The sequence below is a fragment of the Quercus robur genome, chromosome 4, assembly GCF_932294415.1.
Source record: "Quercus robur chromosome 4, dhQueRobu3.1, whole genome shotgun sequence".
NCBI lineage: Eukaryota > Viridiplantae > Streptophyta > Magnoliopsida > Fagales > Fagaceae > Quercus > Quercus robur.
The window spans coordinates 73,508,884-73,531,897 of NC_065537.1; the positions used below are offsets into that span (position 1 = coordinate 73,508,884).

General features: G+C 33.3%; 2 protein-coding genes, 1 non-coding gene and 1 pseudogene across 3 annotated transcripts; all 4 read left to right on the forward strand.

Moving 5' to 3' along the window:
• The first annotated feature begins 4,234 nt into the window (after positions 1-4,234).
• Positions 4,235-4,321, forward strand: LOC126724664 (small nucleolar RNA Z102/R77; annotated as a pseudogene).
• Positions 4,322-10,900: 6,579 nt separating this feature from the next.
• On the forward strand, positions 10,901-12,905 carry LOC126723647 (GDSL esterase/lipase 1-like). The gene is made up of 5 exons (XM_050427249.1): positions 10,901-11,217; positions 11,290-11,411; positions 11,797-12,027; positions 12,125-12,383; positions 12,496-12,905. Exons 1-5 carry the CDS (start codon positions 10,959-10,961, stop codon positions 12,729-12,731), a joined length of 1,107 nt encoding a protein of 368 aa, XP_050283206.1. The 5' UTR covers positions 10,901-10,958; the 3' UTR covers positions 12,732-12,905.
• Positions 12,906-16,249: 3,344 nt separating this feature from the next.
• Positions 16,250-18,107, forward strand: LOC126722556 (GDSL esterase/lipase 2-like). Its single transcript, XM_050425707.1, has 5 exons — positions 16,250-16,467; positions 16,587-16,718; positions 17,134-17,392; positions 17,494-17,749; positions 17,872-18,107. The coding sequence occupies exons 1-5, from the start codon at positions 16,250-16,252 to the stop codon at positions 18,105-18,107; spliced, it is 1,101 nt and encodes a 366-aa protein (XP_050281664.1).
• Positions 18,108-20,111: 2,004 nt separating this feature from the next.
• Positions 20,112-20,184, forward strand: TRNAK-CUU (transfer RNA lysine (anticodon CUU)). The gene has a single exon. It is a non-coding gene; the product is annotated as a tRNA-Lys (tRNA).
• Positions 20,185-23,014: the final 2,830 nt, after the last annotated feature.

Sequence of the window (23,014 nt, forward strand, 5' to 3'; positions counted from 1 at the left end):
AGGCCAAAAACGAATTGACCCCTTGTGATTAATTAACCAATTAATTTAGCCAAGTGAATTAATTAAGTTAATTAACATGCAAACACATGGTAGCACAAACAAATCACCAATTAACCTAAGTATGCAGTGGAAAATAAATTTGACACCGTAATTTGTTTTCAAATGGAGAAAACCACCACGGCAAAAATCCCACCGGGTGATTTTAAGGTCACTACTCCTGAAATTCCACTATTATCAAAATAAGCAATTACAAGTAAAGGAATTCCAGTATCTTATACCAACCTACAGTTGAACCCTTACCCCAATACCCAATTGGACTTATTCTGTAGTGACAATTTCTCCTTTTGATGCACAGCTCCCAAGTACGTAACTAATCAATTGTGCAGATCCCAGTACGCGACTTCAATCACCAACTAGAGAAGGTTGTTAGCTGCAAAATTCTTAAGTTCATCCCAACGATGAAGATCAGGCAGATGCTTGGTCACAAAACCCTACGGTGCACAAACACAGCAACTTCTTCAAGAACGATGAACTAAGGCAAACTCTGTCTCCAGTCACAATTTGCTTGAACAAACTTTGCTTAACACTTGTGAAACTTTTGAACATTTTAACGGCCCTTAAAATAATCCTTTTATATGTCTAGGGTTGTGAGAAAAGAAAGCCTAAACACATAAAACCAGATTTGAGTCAAAACAGAACTGGAATTCTGTTTTTCATAAAGCTTGACAGATACCTGTTTGTCAAGATGCTGTCGAGCCACGGGGCTGGAACAGCTTCTTAAGCTCGATGGATAGCTAACTGTCGAGCTTTAATGACAGACACTTCTTCAACTTGTTTCTTGGACAGACTTGCATGTTTTCAACACTTGATCTTGAAACAAAGTTTCTTGAAGTATTAAACATATCCTAAATCTACCCAAATACAAGTAAAGTGCGTTTTGTCAAAGGATTAGCCAATTACATAAAATAGTGACATATGTTCCTAACAAGTGAATCACATATGTCCTGACCTACTCGATTGCTATTAGATCAATCGAAAGTGATTTTCGATTGATCGAATCTAATTTTCAATCAATCGAAAATCGTATAGAGAATTTTTTAAAACCTTTGTTTCTCACGTGTTCTTCACTATTCAAACTTTTTCAAAAACACTTTCTCTCTCTATTCGATCGGTCTAAGGGTCAAAGTAAGATTTTTGTCGTTTTCGACCAAATTTCTTCAAGGGTTTTTGTCTTCATACATCCGTAAGACCTTTATACCCCTCCTTTTTCATTTATTTTCATTCCTCACGCATTTTTTCATGCATTTAAGGGTGATTTTCGAACCTAAGAAAATTTGGGGTTTTTGATGTTTTCTTTCAAAATTGATCAATGGGTTTTTCTTATGGTATGTTATTAAATTGTTCCTTGGTGTGTAATTTGATCAATTTGATGAATTGGAAAATTTTAAATTTCTAGGGCTTGAAAGTACCCGATTTGGGGCTTTTGTTCAATTAAGCTTTAATTTATGAAATTGGCTGGTTTGATTGATTGATTTGGTCATTATAAACTGTTATCTATCATGTATAATGATCAATTTGGTCAATTTGTTGGGTTTCTAAAAATGGGTTTTCAAATTTGGGATTGTTCTTGATACAAACTCTATGCTCAAGCCAAATTTGTGAATTTAAAGTTAAATGGAACTTATTCTCACTGCATTAGAGCATGCATCATTTGCTTGTACTGTTTATGCATCATATAGAATTGTTATTTCTATATTTTCTGTGCTAACTTGCAGCCTGCCCTTGGTTTTTCTTCTTGCTCATTTTCTCTCTCTTTTGTGTCTATCCTTTGATTCTTAGCATCATGGTTAGGAAGACTAGAGCCCATAGGACCTCCAACTCTACTCCTTCCCCCACCTTTAGTAGTAAGAGGTTTTTGAGTGAGAAAAATTAGGAAGCGTATGAGAAGCTTAACCTTAAGAGGAACATTTGGGCTCAGAGAAAGGTTCTATTAGATGAACTTGATCTTGAGATTAGGTGTAACTTTGAGCATAGGGGCTGGTTACCTTTATTGGATGTTAATCATCCTCCTCCGGCTACCTTAATCAGAAAGTTCTATTCGAACCTCTCTGTCCACTCCTATGATGCCAACACTCTTGTGAGAAGTTGGATACGGGGTGATGAGTACACCATTACCCCTTCAGTAGTGGTTGCTGCTCTTGGGGTGTCAGTGGCCCAGCATCCTGTCTACCCTTATGATGAGTCTCCTACCTGGACGACATCATGTCTTATATCACTGGGTCTTCTATCCAATGGGGTTTTGATCCTTGAATCACTACTGCTGAGCTCACTGAGATTCACTATCTTTTCTTTAGGATTGCTTGTCATTCTCTTTGGCCTATCTCTCATTTGCATACCATTTCTTTGGAGCATTGTGCATTTTTGTATGCCTTTGTTACTGCTGCTCCTATTAGTTTTCCTCATCTTTTCATTCGTTCTTTGATTGAGGTTCATAGGAGTAATTCTACTGTTCATGCTCTTTTTTTCCCCGTTTTTATTCATCGAATTCTTTTGCATCTAGGATTAAATGAGTTTCTTGCTTCTAAGCCTGTCCATATTATTGCTCCTATAGGTGCCACATTTCTTAGGCAAAGGGCTGCGCAAATGAGAGCGAGCTCTAAATGCCCTAGGGTAGAGACTTCTGGTGTCGCACCTCCTCCTCCCTCTTCTACAGGTGATACTACGGCTGACGAGTCTATTGATCCTGCTACTACTGCTGTTCCTCCACCTTCTACCTCGGATGATTTAGTCATTCGACGTATGTTGAAGACCGTCATGACCGTTTAGGCGGCTCATGGTCAGATTTTGGTGGACATGCTTGATGAGCTTCGTGCTTTGCGAGCAGATTTGGAGCATCTTCGATGGTCGCCTCCGCCACCTCCTTTTGATGATGGATTCTGATTCCCTTTGGCATTCCGTCAAAAAAAGGGGGAGTACATTTGTGGAGTTTTTGTAGTTAGGGGGAGATTTTGGAATTTGTGGAGTTTGTGGAGCTATTACATTGTATCTAGGTGCTTCAGTGTGTATTTACATTTTTTGGCTCATGATGTATTCGTTGTTTTGATTGAGTTATTCATGATAGAGGGAGATACATTGATTTGTATATGTTTCTTGTTTCACATTACTTATTGATTTATATTTATGAGGTTATTCATGATATATGTCTTTATTTTGTGTTATGTGAAATCAAGAAGTTATTTTTGTTTTACTTGTATTTTCCACAAATATGTTTATGCGTTTGTTGAGTGTTTCAGGAAATATATAGGTTGATTCAGTCATGTTGCTATCTACACTTGCAACTGATAGATGGCAGTTAGGTTGAATTTGTTGTGTTAGGCAATAGTTTTGTAATGGGCTGTTTTTATGTAACTTTGAGCATTTTGTTTAGTTTGTGTTTTGTCACGAATTGCCAAAGGGGGAGTTTGTTGGGTTCTAAGACTTTAGGTTTAAATGTATTAGAACTTCAATTTATAATGTTAGCAAACCACGATCAAAACGTTTTAGTCTTTGTTTTAGACTTGCTCATAGTGTATTTATATTAGGGATGGCAATTTTGCCCCGCCCCACTTGACCCGCCCCTCCCCCGCTTCGCCCCATGCGGGTTTTCCCCGCCCCGCAAAGGTGGTGGGGCGGGGATGGGGCGAGATTTTAGACCCGGTGGGGCGGGGATGGGGCGAGATTTTAGACCCGCACCACGGGGCGGGGCGGGAATGGGTTTACACTTTTTAGACCCACCCCACCCCGCCCCGCCCCGCCCCATCCCCGCCCCACCCCGCATTAATAAGGACTAAATTTTAAATTTTTCATACTCTAAAACCCTACTATTTAAACAAAAATATCATTAGCTTATTTGATTCTACCTAACGTGGTTCTACTTCTTTTTTCTCTCTAGCAAAGTTGGAAATAAGGTACCAATTTTAACGTTTTTTTTGTTTTTATTAGAAACAAATTTATATACTATTGAATTATTGGTTTCATTCATGATTCATACATCTTTCTCAACTTAGTTTTCATCATGAACATAATATAATTTTTTTTTTAATGAGGTACGGGTCTGAGGCTCTAAATATTTGTGTCTATGTCATTGTTTTTGTAATTTTGTGTGGGCATTTGGCTACTTAACAACACTGCTTCTTTATGCTTGTCAAAATCCATATCTATTTTACAAGCTGGGTTTTGTTTTTTAATTTTTGGAGAACGAGATGATGAGGAATATGTTTCCCTATTGGTCTGATTGCAGATATGATGGCATCAATCATTTACTAGCTCTAGCTGATCGTTCTCGTTCTCCACACAAAAATTATATACAATTTAATTTAGTTTTCTGTATTTTTATTAAAAAACATAAGGTACAGGTTTGAGACTTTGTCCCATTCTCTATGAAATAGTCACAAAATGGGAGGAATTAAATAATGCACACTACTTAGTATAAAGGAGATTTGTTTTAGTGTTTTTTAGGCCAATGAAATATAAACATTTAGATAATATTATTTAATTTTTGCTAAAAATTAGTTTGATTTTATAGGATAAATTTATTTATAATTTCAAGTATATTTTTATTATTGAAACATGTCATTTTATTTGAAAAAATGGTAATAGTTGTAGGGAAAATTAACAAGAAATAAAGTTTTACGGTGTAGGGCGGGGCTTCGTGGGTCTTCGCGGGGCCTTAAGGGGCGGGGATGGGGCAAGAAATTTTCCCCGTCATGCGGGGCGGGGCGGGGCGGGGATGGGTCAAGAAAAATCCATGCGGGGCGGGGGCGAAGATCTCATCCTTCGGCCCCGCCCCGCCCCATTGCCATCCCTAATTTATATGTAAAGTTGGAATCGAGTGTTCTACAGGATTTACTGTGTAAATCTGCCTGGCTTGATCTATCGAAAATTAGATTCGATTGATTGAAGCTCGTGCAGATTGTTTTTCTACAGAATTTTCCAACTCAACCCAAGCCCGTTTGACGTGTAGGATTTTATGTTTTGTCTTAAGTATAAAAGGGAAAACTCTAGCCACATTTTAGGTTGCTCCTTATGCTATGTGTGTGAATCTTTTGTGAGATCATGAGGTGGTTGCCTTCACACATACTTAAGGTTTCCAAGTTTCAAGATTATGTCAAGAACTTGGTGATCAATTCAGTTGCTGCATTCAAGGATTTTTGTCTTCATACACCGGTAAGACCTTTATACCCCTCTTTTTTCATTTATTTTCATTCCTCATGCATTTTTCATGCATTTAAGGGTGATTTTCGAACCTAAGAAAATTTGGGGTTTTTTATGTTTTCTTTCAAAATTGATCGATGGGTTTTTCTTATGGGATGTTATTAAACTGTTCCTTGGTGTTTAATTTGATCAATTTGATGAATTGGAAAATTTTAAATTTCTAGGGCTTGAAAGTACCCGATTTGGGGCTTTTGTTCAATTGAGCTTTAATTTATGAAATTGGCTGGTTTGATTGATTGATTTAGTCATTATAAACTGTCATCTATCATGTATAATGATCAATTTGGTCGATTTGTTGGATTTCTGTGATAAGCCAAAAATGAATTGATCCCTTGTGATTAATTAACCAATTAATTTAGTCCAGTGAATTAATTAAGTTAATTAACATGCAAACACATGGTAGCATAAACAAATCACCAATTAACCTAAGTATGCAGTGGAAAATAAATTTGACACGGTGATTTGTTTACGAATGAGGAAAACCAACACGGCAAAAACCCCACCGGGTGATTTTAAGGTCACCACTCCCGAAATTCCACTATTATCACAACAAGCGGTTACAAGTAAAGGAATCCCAGTACCTTATACCAACCTACAATTGAACCCTTACCCCAATACCTAATTGGACTTGTTCTGTAGTGACAATTTCTCCTTTTGATGCACGGCTCCCAAGTACGTGACTAATCAATTGCGCGGATCATAGTACGCGACTTCAATCACCAACTATAGAAGGTTGTTGACTGCAAAGTTTAATCAGAAGAGCTATTCAAAACTGGATTGGAATGATTAATTTCTATCAACCTACATATACATATTAAATATGTTAGGTTCTAAAGATTTAAGATTAAATGTTTAAAATTATATTTTGTGTGTGTTGACAAACCAAGAACAAAAATATGTCTAGTCTATGTGTTAGGCATTGCTCAAAGGTGTAAGTTTCAAACTTCAAGTTAGAGCTAACTGCAGAAAAGTAGAGTCAGAATCTACCAAGCTTAATCGATCGAGAATTGTAGAAATCAAATTCTGCAGAATTTATAAACCAACCTCAAGCCTGCAAAAACGTTTAGGGTTTCAATCTAACTTGTCCACATATAAAAGGGAAACCCTAGCTACGTTTTGCAGACTTTTGGAAGACTTCTATGTTACTCTTGTTAGGTTCTAAGACTTTAGGAACTAAATGTAGTAGAAATTCAATTTGTAATGTGTTGGCAAACCATGATCAAAACATAGAGTCTAGGTTTAGGCTGCTTAAAGTGTGTTTATTTGTAAAATTGGAATCGAGTGATTGCAGAATTTATTGGACTAAATCTGCAAGTCTCAGTCAATCAAAAATTAGACTCGATCGATCGAATCTTATGCAGATTTATTTTTCTGTAGAATTTCCAATTCAGCCCAAGCCCATATGACGTGTAGGGTTTTATGTTTTACTCCAAGTATAAAAGGAAAAACCCTACCTACATTTTAGAAGTCTTTGATGTGTTGTGTGTTGAATCTCTTGTGTGATATAGAGGTGTTTACCTTCATACACACTTAGGGTTATCAAGATCAATATTCATGTCAAAAACTTAGTGATTGCTTCAGTTGCTGCATAAAGAACTTAAAGAAGATCTGAAACCTTTGAGTGGAGTTTCAAAGTCACAATTAGGAGAACTTGTGGTTGCAGTGGATCAAAAAAAGAAGTATCCGTGGCCTCGACGCTGTTACGTGGTCGTGGTAGTAAGTTTTCTACTCGAGGTAGTAATATGATCTTAGTGGTCTAAGTTCTATTGTAAAAATTTCAATTCTTTCATAGTGAATTTGTTTTACCTTAAGAATAGCTAGGTTAAATCTTCCCCAAGTTTTTTACTGGTTTGGTTTTCTTGGGTTATTATATGTGTGTTCTTTATATTTCTGCATTATTTACATGATATGATTTGAGTGTATTAACCTAGAAGTGAATAATTTATCTAAGTAATCACTTAGTTAAATAACTAGGTTAAACAACTTGTGTTTTAAGGGGTTTAAAAACGTACAAGTCTTTGTGAGATCTGAGAGGTTTTGTACCTTCTAACTACACAAGCGTCTACTGAAGCAAGATCTATAATCAAGTGATGGTAGAAATTAGTTATTGCTACAAAGATCAACAACTGAAGGTGATCTGAAACTTTTGAGTGGGATCTCAAAGTCACAAGCGTGGGTGCTTGTGTTGTAGTAAATCCAAGAAGAGAAGGAGTTTGTGGATTTGAAACTTGCATGTGGTCGTGTCAGTAAATTACTACTTGAGGCAGCAATAGATTTAGGGTTAAATATGATTGTAAAAATTTCAATTCTCTTATAGTGGAGTTGTTTTACCTTAAGAATTGCTAGGTTAAATCCTCTCCAAGTTTTTACCTTGAAACGGTTTGTTTCACTAGTTTTCCTAGTTCACCATATCATGATGTTATTTACTTTTCCGCTACTGTACATAATATGATTTATTATTGTTTAACCTAGATTTGAATAATTAACCTAAGTAATCACTTGATTAATATATTAGGTTAAAGAATTTGATTTAAAGGGTCTAAACAAACGATCAAAATATACTCCAAGACTTTGTAAATTTCCCTTTTTATTTGTTATTATAATTTAGGAATCAGTCTTCATCAAATTTAGACCGGGCAAAAAGTCAAAAAGTGCACTTCATCAATGAAATTTAGAATGGGTAAGGCTTGGTTCTAGTGCCCAAGCCAAGTCTCATTCAATAAGTTTTTGTATTATGCAACTGTTTATGAGATATGTTTATGGGTTCACCCATTTGTGAGAGTCAGAAGCATTGTTTCGGAAATACGTATAATTTTTTCCCTTATAGGACTTTGACCAATGTCTTGAAAGGCTTAGGAAGTGCCAAGTAATTTAGTTACACTCTTAAGGCTCCGCTTGGGAGTTCATAAGGGAATGGAATGGAATGAAATGAGATGGTCATAAGGGAATGGAAAGGAATGGAATGTATTTAAGTAAGGGAAAGGAATGGAAAAGAATGGAATGGAATGGAATTAAGTAACCTTGATTGGATCTTTTAAAATAAAGGAATGGAAAGGAATGGGATGTAAGTAATCCTGTTTGGGAGCAACATGGAGAGAATGGAATGGAATCATTTTATAACAATATTACTATTAGACCCCTATTTTAAAATAAAAGGTTGAATATATAGGGGTATTTTGGGAGTTCTAGTAAAAAAATCATTAAATCTAATTTCATTCCCTCACATTCCTCCCAATTTCGGGGGGAATGAAAATTTGAGGTTTTAAGGGAATAGAAAGGAATGAGTGTTCCCTCCTACCAATTTCATTCCCTCTCACTTAAACTCCCAAACAAGGGAATGGACTTTCCATTCCCTCCATTAAAACTCCCAAACAAGAGAAGGGAAGAATATTATAAAATTATTCTTTTTATTCCTTTCCATTCCATTCCATTCCCTCATTCCAAGCGGAGCCTAAGTCTTGAGTCTCTTGACAGTCAACTTCTATTTTTTTTTTTTTTTTTTTTTTTTTTGAATATCAACTCCTTGTTTTTAAATCTTCTAAGAAGATTTTTTTATTAATTTATTCTCTTGATTTATTCTATTAAAAGAAACAGAAACCTAACATGGTTAGGTGTTATTTTATTATAGTCCTATTTATTTCATAAAATAGGCCTATAATTAAACCGCCTTTTTTTTTTTATAGGAAATAATTAAACCGCATTGATTACATTTTTTGTCAAGTAGCAAGAAGAAAGTAGCTTGGAAAGTTCATTTATTTATTTAATCACACTTTTTTATTATTATAATTTATTGACTAATAAACAAATGGCAGTCGGTCTCCATCACGACTGTGCCATTTATAATATCAAGTCTTAATGATTATAAGATAAGGAACAAAATTTAATGTGAATTCATTTTAAAGTCAGAAAGTCAGTAAGTGCATAGATACAATATTTTTCCCAACAACTCATTTCAATAATTACAAAAATTTAAAAAAAAAAAAAAAAAAGGGTGAGAGGAGGAACCACAGCTCACTTTATGTTTTTTTTTTTTTTTTTTTTTTTAGAGTTTCAGCTCTTTATTATCAGACCAAGACACCAATTAGTTTTTGGTGTAAGCAGAGATTGAACTCCAAATCTCTTATTTAACAATCAGAAACTTTACCAGTTGAGCTAACTGGAACTCACGTATTGCTCACCTTATGTTTGATTTGTCAAATTTGAAGTTGTTTGCCACCAAATTCCTACATAATTTTATCCAATGATCCTTTGTCACTATCACAATTGATACTTGTTAGAGATGATATATAGGAGAATAAATTAAAAAATTAGTACAGCCGATATTTACAAACGAGCATTGGCTCTTGAAGTCACCATTGTTCAACAATCAGTAGTTAACACCCACTGAGGTATTGTGAAGGGCATTTGTAGGTTCTCATAAAATAGGGGAAAACAGTTAATTAAGAAAAGAAAATAAAAAATAAAAAGAAAAGAACCATGCAGAATGGGCTATACCTAAAAAGTTTACACCATCTTTGTCAACCTAGTTAACATGATGTTTCTTTTTTTTCTTTTCTTTTCTTATTTTTAAAATGAAGCATTAGAAATTTTCTTTTGAGGTAGCTAATCATCATTTCCAAAAGCTCTAGTATAGATAGACACCCATAGAATGAATAAAGTCAAGTTCAAGTTTCTAAACAGTATTTATTGATATTATTTAAATTACTATATGGCTAGAATAAATTAATTTCATTCTTCAATTACATTCATGTGGCATATACTAAAATAAATCAGTTAGGTGTTTGTCAATAGCACCTGGTGTTCATACCTAGGTGTTAAATTTAGAAAAAGATATGAAAGAAAAGAGTACTATCACTTGAGATACATACATTTGTAAGTTTGAGGATGTAGTTACCCATGCGGGAAATCTTCCAAACAGATTGATTGTAGGACAAATCTCTACACGGAAAGGAATGTGAAAGTGTTGAGTGAGTTGATTGGGTTTTGTATTATGAGAAATATTGATTGGTACTGTTTTGGTATCTATTTAGGTAACGATACTGATGTGAGAAAATCAAATCAACTCATTTTACAATGAATAGTAAGATTTTAAGAACTTCAGTATAAAGTCATTATAGAAATTTTATTGGATCTTACTCCATTTAAAATATAAACTACATTTATGAACATGGAAATTTTCAAAGGATGGCATTAACTTATATAATATAAAAGGTCTAAGGTAAACCGTAAACATTAATTTGTCTCAATTGGTACTTCTTGGTATTTCCAATAAAAAATACAAGGTTCAAATTACTTCTTCCTATTGTAATTATAAAATTAATCAAAAAATTCAAAATCAAAATTTGCGCTCTTAGAACTAAACAATAAAAAGGGGAACCAAAAAAAAAAACACACTTGGGCAAAGAATTATTGAATTTAGCCATGTAAAAGTCAAAATTTAGAAGATGCATGTATCATGTGTGATGAGCTAATCACATATGTTCAAAGTTTATTCGTGTTCAAAGTTTGAATAAACATTGTTTATTCAAATTTTTAACATATGTGATTAGCTCATCACCCAGCCAATAAACTATAGCAGCCTTTCACGAAAGTTCAACACAATCAGTCTAATTGAACATTTTCCTCATCTAAAGGACAAACTAAGGCACACTATATAAATGAATAGCAACTGATGAGAAGCTAATAGAAAGTGAAGTAGATTTGACATGATGATCAGTTTAAGGTTCTATTTTTTGGTTTTGTATGCAAGCATTACTATCCCAACCCAATGCCTTGGTGATATCTGTCTGCCAAAGAACCATGTTGCCTTGTTCATTTTTGGGGATTCAGTAGTTGATGCTGGAAACAATAACTATATCAATACCACTACTGATTTCCAGGTAAACTTTTCACCTTATGGGGAAAGCTTCTTCAGGTACCCAACTGGGAGACCTTCAAATGGCCGTCTAATTCCAGATTTCATTGGTAAGATAATAGTTACGTGTTGTTTTCTGTTGGACCTGAATTGTTGCTTAATTTTTGAAGCATTTTTTGCAGCTGAGTATGCAAAATTGCAGCTAATTCCACCATATCTACATCCTGGTTATGAGCGGTATATTGATGGGGCTAACTTTGCTTCAATTGGAGCTGGTGCTCTTGATGAAACTCGTCGAGGATTGGTACACACTCTGTTCAAGTCACATTAAATATTGCAGAATTAAGTGCATATCCAATGACATGTCATTTTAAATTTTAAATGATATAATACTCTGTAAATTGTCTAACATTCAAGAAATAAAATTTTAATTGTGAAATGAACTCTCTCTCCATTTCACTTGAAAAAGATGGTTTGTCGTGGTTTCTTTTGTCAGAATTGTTTATATATTACCCAAATTCAAATATTTGCTTGCCTTGGCCCCATATGCCTTTGCATATGTTGGGACACATTACTTACAAAATATAGCCCTCGTTCTTTTATATTCCATCATATTTTGAGACAAACTCTGTTCTTATAACATAATACTGAGCATTATAATCTTATGTTCTTCTTTCTCTCTTTGTCAGGTGATAAGCTTGAACGCTCAACTCAATTATTTCAACAACTTGGAAAATCTATTGAGGCAAGAACTAGGTGAAAAAGAAGCAAAGGTTTTACTAGACAGAGCTGTTTACTTTTTTAGCATTGGAAGCAACGATTATTTTGTAACCATCAACTCAAACACCAGCTTGCTACAATCCTACTCTAAAGAAGAATATGTGAATTTGGTGATTGGCAACTTGACAAATGTGATCAAAGTAATAACAATTAGTGTTGTATACAATATTTTAAACAAATTTATGTTTGATTATTCTTTTTTTTTAAGTAAGCTATAATTATATTTTGATTTTTCAGGAAATATATAAGAAAGGAGGAAGAAAATTTGTGTTCCTTGGCTTGGGACCATGGGGTTGTTCCCCGCTTTTTAAAGCACTAGTAAAACCAGGAAACACAGGTGCATGCTTAGAAGAACTTACAACACTAGTAAAACTACACAATAAAGCACTTTCTGAAGTCCTTCCGAAGCTGGAGAGCGAGCTCAAAGGACTCAAATATTCAACAGCTGATTTCTACACTTTTCTAAGTGAAAGAATAAACAACCCTTCAAAATATGGTATGTCACATTCTCATTGACATTTTCGAGTGCAGAGTATTTTATCAGTGTTGTACTTCGTATTTTATTTATGTCAGACTAATAGCATCTTTGTTTCAATTATGTTGGGAAGGCTTCACTGAAGGAAAGATTGCATGCTGTGGATCTGGTCCATATAGGGGAACTCCGAGTTGTGGAGGAAAAAGATCTGTGAAAGAGTACGAATTATGTGAGAACGTTAATGATTATGTGTATTTTGACTCTGGTCATCCTTCCGAAAAGGCCTACCAGCAATTTGCAGAGCTAATTTGGAGTGGAACTCCCAATGTCTCAGGACCTTACAATCTCAAAACATTGTTTGAACACTAATGTATAATATAAAGTTAAATAATAAAAAAACATAAGCATAGAACTTATGTACAAGCTTAATGTAATAAATAAATTAATATGTAAATCAAATCTTCATATTGTACTCTCAACACTTGGACACTACATCGAATGATTTTTCAAGTTGAATAATATTTTGCTTAATTTCGTTTGGTATTTCTTAACTTATCATATAAAAGTCTTAATACTAATGTTGTTTCCAATAGCTTGATTTAAACCTCTTAATGTTTCCAAGTTCCAATAGAGATTAGTGACATTCATGATTTAAATTCCCTCTCCCTTAATTATCAAATTATTGGAAAATAAAAAGTGACGAGAGAGAGTATAAAAATGGCCATTTGAATTGTTTCGTCGGTTCTATCCTCTAATAAGACTTTACTTCATAACCTTAACGTACTTTCTTTCTTACTTTAGCATCGGGGTTTTGCCTCTTCACCTATAGGTGGCGGTGTCTTGGCTGTGCTCAAGGGTGGAGCCAGGAATTTTGGTTTGGAGGGGCCAAGTTACATATTTGTAAATACATACATTTACACAACTACATATATTGATACATACATACATACATTTTATATAAACTTTAATGTGTATACACAAATTGTCTACTTTGCCACTAATATGTACAAAACGTTTTACCATTATTTAATTATAATTTTTTAAATCTTTTATTTTTTGGAGTGTTATCAAACCCTAACATTAAATATCCTCTATTTTTTCATTCAACATTTTTAGTATAAATGAAGCATTGACAAACAATTGGAAACTTAACCACAATAGCAATAACAACAAAAGACTTGGTCCCAAATTGAAAATGAAATAAAAAAATATTTATTTATTTCCAAAAGAAAATTTCTTTTTAGGAATTGTCACATATATATTCTCAAAGTATGTAGTTTTTTTCATTTACCATTTTGCGACTAAATCAAGTATTGACAAACAATTCAAAAATTAACAACAACGAAAGACTTGGTCCCAAATAAAATAAAATAACTCTATGAGGAAATTTATTTTATTAAAAAGTTACTATTTGTAATCAACAACCAAAACATACCAATTAAGAGAGAATAAAACTAAAAAGAATTTTTTTTTTTTTTTTTTTCATTACAAGCAAATAGTTTGTTGTTCTTAACAATTATTTTTTAGAACTCAATGTTTAATTAGTTGTTCAATACTTTTTTGCAGGCCAGCTCTTATTTTTTGGAGGGGCCAACTATCAATTTTAATGTCTAATATCTAAAAAAAATTGCAAAATTTATATAAACTATAAAGTTTTTAGAAAATTTTGGAGTTGTGCTATCGCTCATGACTTAGTATAGAGTCCGTGTAGTCGTCGACCTTCCCACCAGAGGAAAAGGCCTATGAGTGGCCGGCCTTTCAAATGCCTTATTATTATTATTATTAATTGTTTGTTCGGTTGGAACTTAGAAGGAAAGAATATTGTTGAGGTAATCAACCATGCGTCCATTTTGTAGTCTTTCCAAATATATTGTGGGATTGAAAGTTGAAACCATATATATCAGTGTACAGAAAAAATTGGCACTGCATTTTTATGGTGTTAAACTGCATATCAATGTTTGAATTGGCCAAACGAGTCGATCTATCAAATCTATAGAATATGATCAATAACGTGGACACAAAATTATTCTTAAACTAAGAGCACTATTGGATGACTTCAAACAATAAAGAATGGTCACTGCTACCCTATCCAACCTTGTGCATATTAATTTGATTTTTATTCTTCTTTTTGTTTCTTGTTTTTTTTTTGTTCTTTGTTTTTTGTTTTTTGTTTTTTTTTTTTTTTTTTTTTTTTTTTTTTTTTTTTTTTATAGAAGAAATTTGATTGTTATTCCAAAACCAGAAATAAGTCAAATAACATAAATGGATTTATTTTTTGAGGGTTAACATCAATGGACTTTCATTCAATATTTTTATAGTATAACTGTATAAATTACAAGTCAAAATTATTAATTGTTGAGTCTCCAAGTCCGCTGAGTTAGGCTCATTTGTTTTTAAATTTTGGAAAGCATTCTAAACACTAATGACAAACATGGACTTTGAATTCAGAATATGTTTAGTATCAATTATTACAAGTCAAAATTATTAATTATTGAAGCTCCCTTGGGTTAGGCTCTTTTGTTTTTAAATTTTGAGAAGCCCCAAGATTTTAAATTCAACTATGTGCTTAAAACCCACATTAAAAATCAAAGTAGTTGATCCTCCAAATCACTGACTATGTCTATATGTTTCCGTGGAATCAATTAATAGATAGGGAAGAACCCGCTTGACATAAATTTGAGGAATTATGCTAGTTATATTTTTCTCCAACCAAAAAATATTTGCCAATCCTTGGAACAAAAGGTAGGTTAACATCCATCTAAGTATGTTTACAGACTAAATTTAATAAATTAATTTGTGTAATAAGTCAAATCATCATATTATATACTCTCACATTTGGACAGTAGATCAAATTAGAGGTGCAACTCGGCCAGTGGTGGCAAACACTACAAAAAATAGTTTTGTGGATTGGATGCAACGTTTCCTTAACTTGGCTGTGTATTACCATTCTCTTGCTTATCAATTAGACGAAATTTTTAAAGCATTTTTTAGTCATCCAGGGTCAATGTTTATAATTTGCATCTTAATGAAGGTGGATGTCTTATTTTAAACAAAAAAAAAGAGGGTGTGATTCACAAGAGAAAATCACATGGGAGGTTTATGCAGTTTTCTCAATTAATATGCAATCAAATTTTTTTGCTTTGAACAGATATATGCTAGACCAGTAATAATATTTTTTTTCTTGACAAACCAGTAATAATAATACTTAAACTACAAAAATGGTAGTAAATAATAGTCTTAGTACATGTGCCCCCGTTGAAGTCAACACCATAATTCCCTTTTCTCAACCCAAGAAAAAAAGAAAGCCAACAACATAATTACTTTTTTTTTGTTATTATTATTTTGTGCTTGTCTTTAATTTTATTGATAGTGTCCTAATGCCATCTTATTCAAAAACATTTGGATAAATATGGTAAATTTATATCTATAGTTAGTGTTTACTTTATGATGATCACTCTTATCATCAAGTTATGACAATAGCTAATTTTTTATGTAGATAAACTTTAAATCTTAAATCTCTTATTTGAAGCCAAAAGACTTATAATGATTAAAAAAAAAAAAACAAAAGACTTATCATAGACTTAACTGAAACTCCTGTACTAGTCAAAATTTAGCAGAGTACATGTAATTGGATGTTTATTGGTGTTTCTCTTTATTTATTTATTTATAGGTATTTGTGTTTGTCTTTAGATATTGTTTATTCAAATCTTTTTTCCTTTTTTTTTTTTTTTTTTGATAGGCGTTTATTCAAATCTTTAACGTATGTGACCAGCTCAACCAGCTGTCATGAAAGTTCAACTGGAGCAATTTTCTCACATAAATGAGAAATTAAGCACCCTATATATACAAACTAAAAAGAAGTTTATAAAAAGTGAACAAGATTTGACATGATGATCAGTTTAAGGTTCCATCTTTGCTTCTTGGTTTTGCATGCAAGCATTAGTATCCAGACAACCCAATGCCATGGTGAAATCTGCCTGCCAAAGAATCATGTTGCCTTATTCATTTTTGGGGATTCAGAAGTGGATGCTGGAAACAATAACTACATCAATACCACTACTGATTTCCAGGCAAATTATTCACCTTATGGGGAAAACTTCTTCAGGTACCCAACTGGGAGATCTTCCAATGGCCGTCTAATTACAGATTTCATTGGTAAGACTATAGTTAATTAAGTGTTGTTTCTCTCTTGGATTTGAATTGTTGCTCAATTAATTTTTGAAGCATTATTGCGGCTGAGTATGCAAAATTGCCACTACTTCTACCATATCTACAACCTGGTTATAAACGGTATATTGATGGGGCTAATTTGTATCAATTGGAGCTGGTGTTCTTGATGAAACTCGTAAAGGATTGGTACACATTCTATCGGATTAAGTACAGGCTCCTTAGATATTACAAATTTATAAGTGTATAAGTGAAATGTCATTTTAAATTTCAATCATTCTATACGATCCAAAAAATAAGTTATTAACCGTGAAATGTGCCCTCTACATTTCACATGAAAGGGAAGGGTTGCCATTGTTTCTTTTGTAAGTATTGTTTAAATATTATCGAATTTCAAAATCCTTGCCTTCGCCTCATATGCTTCTCTCTCTCTCTCTCTTTATTATTTTTTATTATTCGAGATGCTTTTTGTTCATTCTGCAACACGTTACTTATAAAATTTAAGACCCCTTTCTCATATATTCCATCATACTTTGAAACAGACACTGATCTTATAAGTAAGCATGTTCTTATCAAATTTCAAATCCTTGCATTGACCTCATATTTTGCTTTTCTTACTCCCTCCATATCAGGTCATAAGCCTAAACACTCAACTCAATTATTTCAACAAAGTGGAGACTCTGTTGAGGCATGAAATAGGTAAAAAAGAAGCAAAGGCGTTGGTGGTCAAAGCTGTTTACTTTTATAGCATAGGAAGCATCGATTATTTTGTGCCCTTTACCACAAACCCCAGTTTGCTTCAAACCTACTCTGACGAAGAATACGTAAATATGGTGATTGGCAACTTGACGACTGTGATCAAAGTAATTACAATTTTTGTTGTATTCAATGTATAAAACAATTTTGTGTTAGATTATTTTGTTTTCGTTTCCAAGTTGCTTATAATTATACTTTGGTATGCTAGGAAATGTATAAGAAAGAAGGAAGAAAATATGTATTCCTTAGCTTGGCACCATGGGGTTGTACCCCACTTTTTAAAGCATTAGAACCGGGAAAAACAGGTGAATGCATCGACGGACTTACAACAATAGTAAAACTACAAAACAAAGCACTTTTTGAAGTCCTTCCAAAGCTAGAGAGAGAGCTCAAAGGATTCAAATATTCAATAGCCGATTTCTACACTTTTCTAATTGAAAGAATTAATAACCCTTCAAAATATGGTATGTCACATTGTCACTTCTATTTTCATAGTAAAGTAGGTATATTGCTGTAGTTGTACTTTGTTTTTTGTTTTTTCATAGACTAATAGCATCGATCTTTGATTTAATTTTGTTGTAAAAAGGTTTCAAAGAAAGGAAGATTGCATGTTTTGGAACTGGTCCATACAGGGGAATTCCCAGTTGTGCAGGAAAGAGATCAGTCAAAGAGTACGAATTATGTGCGAATGTTAGTGACTATGTGTTCTTTGACTCTGCTCACTTTTCCGAAAAGGTCTACCAACAATTTGCAGAGCTACTTTGGAGTGGAACTCCCAATATCACTAGACCTTACAATGTCAAATCATTGTTTGAACATTGATGTTTTTAGATTTAATAATAAAATGTTAAATTAAAGTCATAAGCATAAAACTTATGTACAAGCTTGATGTAATAAATTAATATGTTTAAGTTTTTTAAAAATTTATTAATTTGATCTATTTTGGGTTTTGGGACTCAGTTTAAATTTATTAGTTTGATTTCTGTTGATATTAGTTTTGGTTAAATTAGAATGTTAGACCCAATTTTATAAATTGTAATCATTTATTGAATATTAAGTTTAAATAGTTGATTGAAAATTTTTGTTTTCTTTTTTTTCTAGGATTATGAATATGGCCTCAACCTGATGACCCCATCCAACTCGTTGGTTTTTAGAGCTAACCTGAGTTGAGTTAGCCATGCATTTGGATGTTACTAATTGTTGATTGCTTAATTGTTAAAAAATTGTTAAATATAGTAGTGCATAAAAAATAGTCTTTAAAAGGTTATACATAAGCATAACTAAATCATTTTCCACTTCAATCAAAATAAAGAGCCTATTTTACTGTTAACATTATCTTTTCTAGATTTAATAATTTACATAATGTCATGTTATTCAAAAATTTAAATAATAAGACACTAGATACATTTTTAGATTTCTAATATATACTCTAAACCATTAAATGGAAACATGTCAAGATTATCGATGACAAGAAAAAATTCATTAGGCTGAATAATAATATTGGGCTAGTCACATATATATACTCGTGGGAGGTGTTTAGGAATTATGGCCTAGTAACATCAACTCGTGCGAGATAGTTCAGATATAGATGTTGTTTCTTAGTTTGTAAATAGCTTCACCTACTATGTACACTTTCAAATAAGAGAAGAGGAGGTTCAGAATGAACAAATCGAAGTCTTAGGAAAACCTCAACCCCAGGTATATAATGGGCTTAAGCATATCTAGCCCACTGTTGAAGATGAAGCATGGTGCAGGGGCAATCAAGAAAGAGAACTATTGTGTATGCTATATAGGGTGTTACTACACACATGCATGGCACCAAGGCCCAGCCCACATAGTAGCAAAGCCCATATATGGGCTTGTCTTGTTTTGTCCATGACTAGCAGGAATCCTAATTCAAATAGGTTTAGGAAGAAGAGGGCTGGCTTGCTTATAGAAGCAAGGAGTTTTTTTTTTTTTTTTTTTTTTTTTTTTTTTTTTTTTTTTTGAGAATACCAAGTATTTTTAACACACACACGGGGAAATGAGAGAAGGTCTTAAAGAAATTTGCAATTGTGTATATCCAAAAAGGCCTAAAAACAAGGAGTTTGTACTGCATAATGAGTGTTAGAAAAAAAAGACGGCCAAGAGAGAGAGTTATGAGTGATACATGATTTTTTCTTTCAAGCAGAAAGAGTTTTTCAAGTAAACATTTGTGTTCTTGTGTGTAGTTGTTATTTTGAATTAATAATTTTGATGATAATATTATTTGAGATCCAACAAGAAATCCATAATCTTTTAGGAAATTTGCAAAGCGTTTCTAAGAAAATGCCATCATGAGTAATCTAACCAGGTTGGTCTCCATACATAAGTAATAATTTAAATATATCAAAATTTTCAGATCATTTTTCTTCTTCGATGAAAAAACTCACTAAATAATTAAATATAAAAATCCTAGGAAGTTCATACAATTTTTTTTTTTTTTTTTTTTGAGAAACTCATACAATTTAAATGGAAAGACAACAAAAATGGTTGCAACTCACAAAAAGAAAAGGACAGAAAATAAAAATCAAACAAACACAAACACAAGCAAAATCAAAATTATATATTTTCTCATGAACGAGGTGATCAAGGGAAACATTTTCCAGGTATTCAAGCAACGTTCTAGCTTCCGAGGCCACCAAATTCTGCCAACCTCAACATTCTAGTAATGAAAATTATAAGGCACTTCATACACTTTTGCTTGTGTAAGTCATTTTCTTGGACTTGGCTTATATTCTTCTCTTTTCTTTTCTTTTCTTTTTTGCTTCACTTCAGACTTGGAAATTCTAGCCTTTTGTGTCGTAAGCCCGTCTAGCTCAGTTGGTAGAGCGCAAGGCTCTTAACCTTGTGGTCGTGGGTTCGAGCCCCACGGTGGGCGTCTGATTTTTTTTTTTTAACGAGGAAGTACTTTTCTCAGTGTTGTACGATCCCATTGAACTGCTCTTATAAAATGCTCTAATCATTTCTTTTCTCTTCTGTTGTGCTCTTTCTTTCCTACTAATTGGTTTTTTAATAACTGGTTTAGAAAGGTTTTTATTATTATTATTCTTTAAAGATATAGCTAATGAGGAGCCTGCCTGCATTTGATAAGGAGTTATTTTTCAAATGAACTCTCCTAAAAACTAGCTTTTGCTGCTTTAGCACAACAACAAGCCACAATTTTATTTGATCCATGACACTTATTGCTGGTGATATATTAAGACTAAAATATTCTCTTCAAGGTTTGGCATTTTGGTTTGATAATTGGTCCACCTTGTAGTTCCATGTAGTCATGTGCACTTACGACTTTGTTTGTTTTGAAGTAAAATATTTTCAAATATAAAATATATTACTAGTAAAACATTTTCAGTAATATATTTTCAAGTATTTGGTATGACAAATAAAAATTTTCAAGCAAATTACCAAAACGATAGCTCAGCCATCGGAACCAGTAGTCAAAACAGTGGCTTTGGTGACTGGACTATAGGCAACTGTCATTGAAGCGGTGTCTTCAGTGACCAGACCGCTAGTACCAGTGGCAAGAATGGTGTCTCTAGTTATTGGACCTCTAGCATTAGTCGCCAGATGGTGCCTGCGATGATCAGACCATCAGGATCGGTCACTGAAGCGGCAACTCCGGCCACCAAATTGCCAACACCAATTGCCCAGACCACCAAACATGTAATCTAACTGCTAGATGTGGTGAGGGAAAGCCATTATGTGTATATGTAATATATTTTTACTATATCTTTAAAGATAAAACATTTTACAACATTTTATAAAAGATTTTATAATTAACGGAAAATATTTTACAACTTTGACCATATTTTAGTATTTTACTTGCAAATAAACACTTGAAAATGGGAAAAATATTTTCCAAAAAATATTTTACTTCAAAATAAACGGAGCATTAAACTATAAGGATAGCTTCTTCTTTCTTCCCTGTCTTCCACTAAATCTGATTAGCATATAAAGCCTTTATAACCGATGAAAAAAATGGTTTATAATCAATTACAAATTAACATAAAAGTAAGACTAAATATGCAAATATAAGAATACTTTATTGTATATATTTCATTTACATTAGTTATATATACTAGCCTCACGATACACACTTCGCACGTGCGATGAGACTCTTTTTTTGGTTTAATATCATAATTATTTATTCATCACAATTTTTTTTTTTATTTAATATCATAATTTTTCATTCATCACAATTTGAGGTATACACATTTACAAATTGTTGATACAACTAGGAGTATCATGAGCTAGCTTCAAAAAATGAACAAATCCACACATAATCATATGATTTTCAATGTTTTTTCAGGGTTCAGTTTCAGTGACTAGCCTCATTACACTGATAGAAAAGGAAAATTGCTATAAAAAAAAAAAAAAAAAAAAAGTTGAACATATACACTATTGTTATTGTTTAATTGCAAATCAAACTATCAATTTGATTGCAAAGACACTTTTTTTTTTTTTTTGGTAAAAGACGATGCATTAAACAGCTAAACAACTACAGCAAGAACAGGACACAACCTGTTGAATGACACACCAAAGTAGTCATCCTCAAAAGCATTACAAATGTCCACAGGAGGACTACTAAAAGAAATGAAATCTACATCTTGGATAGCACCCATCCTAGCCAGCAAATCTGCACACCTATTGGCTTGGCGGTAACAATGGTTGAAGCAAATGCGATGAAAGCGACCTGTCAAATGTCTACAATCATCCAACAGAGGGGAAATGGCATTGTTAACATAAGCAGCATTCTTAAAAACCTCCACCACAGCTTGAGCATCCATTTCAACAACAAGAGAATCAATGTTTAAGTTGCAGCAGAGCAGCAGCCCCTCTCTAAGACCCCAAAGTTCTACGATGAAACTATTAGTTGAGCCAATATGTCTAGTAAAGCCCCCAACCCAATTGTCGTACTCGTCCCTCACCAAACCTCCACATCCAGCTCTATCCGATCCACCAACGCAAGACCCATCAGTATTGAGCTTCTTCCAACCAGCTGGGGGTCTCTCCCATCTAATAGCCCTTAAGGCTTTGTGACTTGGGTTTCTAGGAGAAAGAACACAGCAGAAGAATTCCATAGTTTGGTTCATAATCTCCTTAGATAGATTTTGGTTCTGCCCTTTCCTATTGAAGACAAAAGTGTTTCGACATTTCCAAATACACCATACAGCAAAAGAAAAGATAGAATTCCAGGGGAGGTTACCCCGATCAGAGCTGAAGTTTGTTTTCCCATTGAAAGTAATCCACTCTTGGAGATTGCTCGTCCAAAATTCCTGTTTGGATATGCTCACTCCCAACAGTTGTCAACTTGATTGCAACTGTGCAAATAATGTATGAGCAATATATGAAGACTATAATAGGGATTTGAAAATTTATTCACAAAATGTACATTTCTAAACAAATCCATCCCTCTTACTAAATAAATCAAATGCCTAAAAAATAAAAATAAATCTTCTTTTTTTGTTGGCTAATACGTTCAATACAATTTATCATGAATGATAAATCTGAATATGGGCCCCCAACTTTACTACAAAATTATATGCAAGCGTAATATAACAATAGCTAAAATAAATTCATCCCAAAACAAACAAACGAAAAAATTGATATGATTCTATAAGGGAAAACTTGAAATCTATGTACAAATAATTGGCACTCCAATTATGGATCTATAGGAAGATGCCAACAATATTGAATAAAATCCAAAATTT